The sequence below is a fragment of the Rutilus rutilus genome (genome assembly GCF_951802725.1).
Source record: "Rutilus rutilus genome assembly, chromosome: 6".
Lineage (NCBI taxonomy): Eukaryota > Metazoa > Chordata > Actinopteri > Cypriniformes > Leuciscidae > Rutilus > Rutilus rutilus.
Genome location: NC_140214.1, coordinates 41243 through 50000, shown reverse-complemented (window position 1 = coordinate 50000; position 8758 = coordinate 41243). Strand labels below are relative to the sequence as shown.

The window sequence follows — 8758 nt, the reverse complement described above, 5'->3', positions numbered from 1 at the left end:
GTAACACAATCAGTTCAGAAGTAACACAATCAGTGCAGAAGTAACACAATCAGTTCAGAAGTAACACAAGTAAAATAATCAGTGCAGAAGTAACACAATCGGTGCAGAAGTAACCCAATCGGTCCAGAAGTAACACAAGTAACACAATCAGTGCAGAAGTAACACAATCAGTTCAGAAGTAACACAATCGGTCCAGAAGTAACACAAGTAACACAATCAGTTCAGAAGTAACACAGTTGGTGCAGAAGTAATACAATCAGTGCAGAAGTAACACAAGTAAAATAATCGGTGCAGAAGTAACACAATTGGTGCAGAAGTAATACGATCAGTGCAGAAGTAATACAAGTAAAATATCGGTGCAGAAGTAACACAATCGGTGCAGAAGTAACACAATCGGTGCAGTAGTAACACAATCAGTGCAGTAGTAACACAAGTAACACAATCAGTGCAGTAGTAACACAAGTAACACAATCAGTGCAGTAGTAACACAATCAGTGCAGTAGTAACACAAGTAACAATCAGTGCAGTAGTAACACAAGTAACACAATCAGTGCAGTAGTAACACAATCAGTTCAGTAGTAACACAATCAGTGCAGTAGTAACACAATCAGTGCAGTAGTAACACAAGTAACACAATCAGTGCAGTAGTAACACAATCAGTGCAGTAGTAACACAAGTAACACAATCAGTGCAGTAGTAACACAATCAGTCCAGTAGTAACACAATCAGTGCAGTAGTAACACAAGTAACACAATCAGTGCAGTAGTAACACAATCAGTGCAGTAGTAACACAAGTAACACAATCAGTGCAGTAGTAACACAGTCAGTGCAGTAGTAACACAATCAGTTCAGTAGTAACACAATCAGTGCAGTAGTAACACAGTCAGTGCAGTAGTAACACAATCAGTGCAGTAGTAACACAGTCAGTTCAGTAGTAACACAATCAGTGCAGTAGTAACACAATCAGTGCAGTAGTAACACAGTCAGTTCAGTAGTAACACAATCAGTTCAGTAGTAACACAATCAGTGCAGTAGTAACACAATCAGTTCAGTAGTAACACAATCAGTGCAGTAGTAACACAGTCAGTGCAGTAGTAACACAATCAGTTCAGTAGTAACACAATCAGTGCAGTAGTAACACAATCAGTTCAGTAGTAACACAATCAGTGCAGTAGTAACACAGTCAGTTCAGTAGTAACACAATCAGTGCAGTAGTAACACAATCAGTTCAGAAGTAACACAATCAGTGCAGTAGTAACATAATCAGTTCAGTAGTAACACAATCAGTGCAGAAGTAACACAATCAGTGCAGAAGTAATACAAGTAAAATAATCGGTGCAGAAGTAACACAATTGGTGCAGTAGTAATACAATCAGTGCAGAAGTAACACAATCAGTTCAGAAGTAACACAATCAGTGCAGAAGTAACACAATCAGTTCAGAAGTAACACAAGTAAAATAATCAGTGCAGAAGTAACACAATCGGTGCAGAAGTAACCCAATCGGTCCAGAAGTAACACAAGTAACACAATCAGTGCAGAAGTAACACAATCAGTTCAGAAGTAACACAATCGGTCCAGAAGTAACACAAGTAACACAATCAGTTCAGAAGTAACACAGTTGGTGCAGAAGTAATACAATCAGTGCAGAAGTAACACAAGTAAAATAATCGGTGCAGAAGTAACACAATTGGTGCAGAAGTAATACGATCAGTGCAGAAGTAATACAAGTAAAATATCGGTGCAGAAGTAACACAATCGGTGCAGAAGTAACACAATCGGTGCAGTAGTAACACAATCAGTGCAGTAGTAACACAAGTAACACAATCAGTGCAGTAGTAACACAAGTAACACAATCAGTGCAGTAGTAACACAATCAGTGCAGTAGTAACACAAGTAACAATCAGTGCAGTAGTAACACAAGTAACACAATCAGTGCAGTAGTAACACAATCAGTTCAGTAGTAACACAATCAGTGCAGTAGTAACACAATCAGTGCAGTAGTAACACAAGTAACACAATCAGTGCAGTAGTAACACAATCAGTGCAGTAGTAACACAAGTAACACAATCAGTGCAGTAGTAACACAATCAGTCCAGTAGTAACACAATCAGTGCAGTAGTAACACAAGTAACACAATCAGTGCAGTAGTAACACAATCAGTGCAGTAGTAACACAAGTAACACAATCAGTGCAGTAGTAACACAGTCAGTGCAGTAGTAACACAATCAGTTCAGTAGTAACACAATCAGTGCAGTAGTAACACAGTCAGTGCAGTAGTAACACAATCAGTGCAGTAGTAACACAGTCAGTTCAGTAGTAACACAATCAGTGCAGTAGTAACACAATCAGTGCAGTAGTAACACAGTCAGTTCAGTAGTAACACAATCAGTTCAGTAGTAACACAATCAGTGCAGTAGTAACACAATCAGTTCAGTAGTAACACAATCAGTGCAGTAGTAACACAGTCAGTGCAGTAGTAACACAATCAGTTCAGTAGTAACACAATCAGTGCAGTAGTAACACAATCAGTTCAGTAGTAACACAATCAGTGCAGTAGTAACACAGTCAGTTCAGTAGTAACACAATCAGTGCAGTAGTAACACAATCAGTTCAGTAGTAACACAGTCAGTGCAGTAGTAACACAATCAGTGCAGAAGTAACACAATCAGTGCAGTAGTAACATAATCAGTTCAGTAGTAACACAATCAGTGCAGTAGTAACACAATCAGTGCAGAAGTAACACAGTCAGTGCAGTAGTAACACAATCAGTGCAGTAGTAACACAATCAGTTCAGTAGTAACACAGTCAGTGCAGTAGTAACACAATCAGTTCAGTAGTAACACAATCAGTGCAGTAGTAACACAATCAGTTCAGTAGTAACACAATCAGTTCAGTAGTAACACAGTCAGTTCAGTAGTAACACAATCAGTGCAGTAGTAACACAATCAGTTCAGTAGTAACACAATCAGTTCAGTAGTAACACAGTCAGTGCAGTAGTAACACAATCAGTGCAGTAGTAACACAATCAGTGCAGTAGTAACACAAGTAACACAATCAGTGCAGTAGTAACACAAGTAACACAATCAGTGCAGTAGTAACACAAGTAACACAATCAGTGCAGTAGTAACACAAGTAACACAATCAGTGCAGTAGTAACACAAGTAACACAATCAGTGCAGTAGTAACACAATCAGTTCAGTAGTAACACAATCAGTGCAGTAGTAACACAATCAGTGCAGTAGTAACACAAGTAACACAATCAGTGCAGTAGTAACACAATCAGTGCAGTAGTAACACAAGTAACACAATCAGTGCAGTAGTAACACAATCAGTCCAGTAGTAACACAATCAGTGCAGTAGTAACACAAGTAACACAATCAGTGCAGTAGTAACACAATCAGTGCAGTAGTAACACAAGTAACACAATCAGTGCAGTAGTAACACAGTCAGTGCAGTAGTAACACAATCAGTGCAGTAGTAACACAGTCAGTTCAGTAGTAACACAATCAGTGCAGTAGTAACACAATCAGTGCAGTAGTAACACAATCAGTTCAGTAGTAACACAATCAGTGCAGTAGTAACACAATCAGTTCAGTAGTAACACAATCAGTGCAGTAGTAACACAGTCAGTGCAGTAGTAACACAATCAGTTCAGTAGTAACACAATCAGTGCAGTAGTAACACAATCAGTTCAGTAGTAACACAATCAGTGCAGTAGTAACACAGTCAGTTCAGTAGTAACACAATCAGTGCAGTAGTAACACAATCAGTTCAGTAGTAACACAGTCAGTGCAGTAGTAACACAATCAGTGCAGAAGTAACACAATCAGTGCAGTAGTAACATAATCAGTTCAGTAGTAACACAATCAGTGCAGTAGTAACACAATCAGTGCAGAAGTAACACAGTCAGTGCAGTAGTAACACAATCAGTGCAGTAGTAACACAATCAGTTCAGTAGTAACACAGTCAGTGCAGTAGTAACACAATCAGTTCAGTAGTAACACAATCAGTGCAGTAGTAACACAATCAGTTCAGTAGTAACACAATCAGTTCAGTAGTAACACAGTCAGTTCAGTAGTAACACAATCAGTGCAGTAGTAACACAATCAGTTCAGTAGTAACACAGTCAGTGCAGTAGTAACACAATCAGTGCAGTAGTAACACAATCAGTTCAGTAGTAACACAATCAGTTCAGTAGTAACACAATCAGTTCAGTAGTAACCGCTCCACCGTCTGCAGGTGTTTTCATCGGACTCTCGTCCAGCTCACAGCCTCAGATCCAGACTCACAGCTGCTGGGGTCATGCTAATCCCATGACCTTTGCCCCCATGACCTTCCCTGACCCTGACGGCCACAAGCCACCGATGAGAAGTGAGCACACGGCATGTGTGTGTGTGTGTGTGTGTGTGTCTCTGACTAACATTCAGAGTCAATGAAGTCAGATAAGCTGTGAACGATCTGAAGTTTCATGAAACCCCTTGTTTCAGCACAGGTTATACATTTAGAGACTCTCCCATAAAACGTTTTGGCAAAGTGACTTTTTTCCCTTTGGAGTATTATTTATTCATATTCATAAACCTGGTGAATTCTGTTACTTACACCTGCTAGAAACCATCAGATTAGAGACTCTCGCTGTGATCCCGTCACTGTCAGTGTGAACGTAGCATCTGATCTTCAGTTCAAATGTGTGCAAATATTGTCTCAAACACCACATATACATCTGTTAATGTTTCATGATATAATAAAAAAAAGCTAGCTCGTCGCCAGTCATTAGTGCTTACAAGTGTGAACAGCTTGTGGATAAACAGGAATGATCTAGTTTCATTTGGCATTTTCTGTTGTCATTGTGTGTTTTTTAAAAATACTTTGTGGCGATATTATGATGTTTGGAGGGTCAAGAATCATCTTTTCTTGGTGAAAATATACAGAACGGTTCAGATCAGGCAGCGTATCTGAGCAAAAGAGCTATGAGTGACGAACAGTCCTGATCTGAAACTAAACTAACTTCTGTGTTTAGACTTTGCTGTTCTGCTTTTCTTTGCAGTATGAGTGCGTGATGATCATTAATGAGATTATTACTCTTTCTCCACCAGCGTTCAGCGCGCCTCACTCTCTCTCCAGCTATCAGCTGACCGCGCACACGCCTGTGTCCCATCATGCACTGGGGAAGAGTGGAGGCCCATCTGTGCAGACAGATGCATTGTGGGACATGGAGCATATGATTCAGCCAATCAGAGGTTTTAATGGATCATCGTATTATCAGTCTGGCAACAGCCAATCAGGTGTGTGTGTGACTATTGCAGCTCAATTAGTGGTTTAAATAAAAACAAACTGATGAACAATAAGAACAAATTCAGAACAGTTTCCATGATTATGATGTGATGATTACACTGCGAAAAATACTTTTCTTACTTAGTATTTTTGTCTTGTTACCAGTCCAAATATCAAACATTTCTTAAATCAAGATCAATTTACTAAAGTAGTAAAATGCCATAAGATATTAAGTCTTGTTTTCTGGGGAAATTTGTCAAAATTAAGTGAGTTTTTGCTTAAAACAAGCAAAATGATCTGCCAATGCGGTAAGAAAAATAATCTTGTTTCTGTTTGAATTAACATTATTTTTCTCACCCCATTGGCAGATAAATTAGGTTTTTTTAAGCATCAACTCACTTAATTTTGATTAATTCCCCCGGAAAACAAGACTTAATATCTTATGGCATTTTACTCATCTAGTAAATGTATCTTGATTTAAGAATTTTTAGATGTTTGGACTGGAAACAAGACAAAAATACTAAGTAAGAAAAGATGATGTGATGATTATGATGTGATGATTATGATGTGATGATTTTGACAGATGTAGACGTGATCGAGGAGCATCTGAGAGAGATTCGATCTCTGCGCCAACGACTGGAAGATTCCATCAGAACCAACGAGAGATTGAGACAGCAGTTACAGGGACGCCTGCCCACAGCAAGAGACACAGGTGTGTGTGAGTGTGTGTGAGTGAGTGAGTGAGTGAGTGTGAGAGAGTGAGTGTGTGTGAGTGAGTGAGTGAGAGTGTATGAATGTGTGTGTGAGTGAGTGAGTGAGTGAGTGAGTGTGTGTGAGTGTGAGTGTGTGAGTGTGTGAGTGAGTGAGTGTGTGTGTGTGTGTGTGTGAGTGTGCGTGTGCGTGTGCGTGATGCCTGAGTGTGTGTGAGACACGTTCAATCATGATTTTGATCTGAATGTGATTTTCACTGCTGTGATTGGACTGCAGATCATCACATGACTGATATTAAGAATAACGATGACTGTGAGTGTCACATTGCTTTTATACAACAGTTCAATCACCACAGTGTTCTCAATCAGCCAATGAATCTCTGTTCAGTGTTGATGACTCACTGCAGATATCCCTGAGCCGTTTAATGCAAAATGACGGTGTTTAAGTAATTTGTATGCTTGTTTACAAATGTAAGAACCATTACCAACAAACTTATGGCTAATCACTGGTTTGTGTTTGTGTGTGTGTGTTTGACAGCGGCTCCAACCAACATCTTTATCCAGAGCCATGGTGCAGTCAGTCAACTGACCAATGAAATCAGAGCATTGAAGGAGGAAAATCTGGCACTACAGTCCAGGATAAAAGCCAGCAGAGGTAAAAACACGCGCACACACATACACACACACACACACACACAGTCGCGTGAACATATTTTTGAGCAGGGGGGGGGCTGTGGGGGGTGGGGGGACAGATAAAAGACATTTAATTTATCTGTTACAACGTGGGTATCATTCAGTCGTATTAATTTTGTTAATAAAAGTTCTATGAGTTTGTTGTTAAAAACCCTACTATTTTTTTTTTATTAAGAATAATATTGAATCAACATTAAACATTATTTTTGTTTCAATAGGAAAGATCTAACGTTAAAGATCTAAATAAGCGCTACAGGTCCAGCATTATTGACAAATATATTTTCTTGTAAAATATGCAATATCAGTAACACTTGTGTTGTCACAAGGTTATTAATTAAACAAACATATAAACACAGCTAATATGCCTGTAATCAAAGCACAATCTCCAAAAACAACTGCAGACTGGATGGCTACAGCTCAAAAAAATCAACCCAAAGAATATGACCTTCACTGATGAGTGCGCGCTGTGCTGCCATGAGACAATTGTTGCTTGTTTTCATGGCTTAGGCTACTTACTTTCATGTTTCAAACTAATTTTAATTAATAGACAAATTAATTAATAGAATTTTATTTCTTTTTTTTGTTAAGACATTTTGTATTTATTTATTTTCAACCGCACCCTCCTCAGCACCCCTACTTCCCGCACACACACACACACACACACACACACACACACACACACACACACACACACACACACACACACACACACACACACACACACACACACACACACACACAACAGTTCAGTTCAGTTCATATAATGGTGTCAATGCAGGCAGATCAATAATATTGTTGAATATTAAATGTCCCCAACTAAGCAAGACAAAAGCCAAAGGCGAAAAAGGCGACAGTGGAAAGGAATCAAAACTCCATCAGTGACAGAATGGAGAAAAAACCTTGGAAGAAACCAGACTCAGTCGCTCAGTTCTCCTCTGGTCAACGAGCGAACAGTGTATGATTATGATTCAGGCATCATTACAGGTCAGAGGTCAGATTGGATCAGAACATTCAGAATATTATCCAGTTCTATCTGGTTGAAGATTGGAGTCATGCTGAAATGGAGACGAGTTTGTTGAGGATCAGTGCCAATAAGATGGCCGCCGCCTCTACGCCTGTGTCTTCGGACAAGATGGCCGCCACTACGCCTGTGTCTTCAGACAAGATTGTCGCCATGCCTGAGCCCTTGGAGGTTACAGTGTTGACCATATGGGCTACGGCTGTCTTGTGTGTGTGGAGTGCACACACATTGGCTCCAGCCCCTGACCAGAGTCCAGTGAAGGCTCCAGCCTCAGAGTTCAGCCCAGAGCTCTGCCCAGTGCCCACTCTCATCCCAGAGCTCTGCCATTCAAGCCCCCGAGTTCGTTCCAACCCATGAGCCCATTCCAGAGTCGGTGCCTCCCTGGCCACCTGAACTGTAGGCGCCTCCCTGGCCGCCTGAACTGTAGGCGCCTCCCTGGCCCCCTGAACTATAGGCGCCTCCGTGGCCCCCTGAACTGTAGGCGCCTCCCTGGTCACCTGAACTGTAGGCACCTCCCTGGCCCCCTGAACTGTAGGGATCTCCCTGGCCCCCTGAACTGCAGGCGCCTCCCTGGCCCCCTGAACTGCAGGCGCCTCCCCGGCCGCCTGAACTGTAGGCGCCTCCCTGGCCCCCTGAACTGTAGGGGTCTCCCTGGCCCCCGAACTGTAGGCGCCTCCCTGGCCCCCGAACTGTAGGTGCCTCCGTGACCCCCTGAACTGTAGGCGCCTCCCTGGCCCCCGAACTGTAGGTGCCTCCGTGGCCCCCGAACTGTAGGCGCCTCCCCGGCCGCCTGAACTGTAGGCGCCTCCCTGGCCCCCTGAACTGTAGGCACCTCCCCGGCAGCTTGAACTGTAGGCGCCTCCCTGGCCCCCTGAACTGTAGGGGTCTCCCTGGCCCCCTGAACTGTAGGCGCCTCCCCGGCCGCCTGAACTGTAGGCGCCTCCCTGGCCCCCTGAACTGTAGGGGTCTCCCTGGCCCCCGAACTGTAGGCGCCTCCCTGGCCCCCGAACTGTAGGCGCCTCCCTGGCCCCCGAACTGTAGGTGCCTCCGTGGCCCCCGAAC

The 8758-nt window shown here is 42.2% G+C and overlaps 1 protein-coding gene across 9 annotated transcripts in view; it reads left to right on the top strand.

Moving 5' to 3' along the window:
• LOC311292852 (myomegalin) overlaps positions 1 to 8758 on the top strand; it is a 95812-nt gene that overhangs the window by 74943 nt on the left and 12111 nt on the right. For 5 of the 9 annotated variants that reach the window (XM_084412669.1, XM_084412663.1, XM_084412667.1 and 2 more), the window contains 4 exons: positions 4241 to 4372; positions 5095 to 5283; positions 5856 to 5984; positions 6521 to 6637. In XM_084412669.1, the coding sequence (XP_084268795.1) occupies positions 4241 to 4372; positions 5095 to 5283; positions 5856 to 5984; positions 6521 to 6637 (567 nt within the window). The remainder of the gene's footprint in view (positions 1 to 4240; positions 4373 to 5094; positions 5284 to 5855; positions 5985 to 6520; positions 6638 to 8758) is intronic. The other 4 variants (XM_084412670.1, XM_084412668.1, XM_084412666.1 and 1 more) reach the window with 1 other exon arrangement.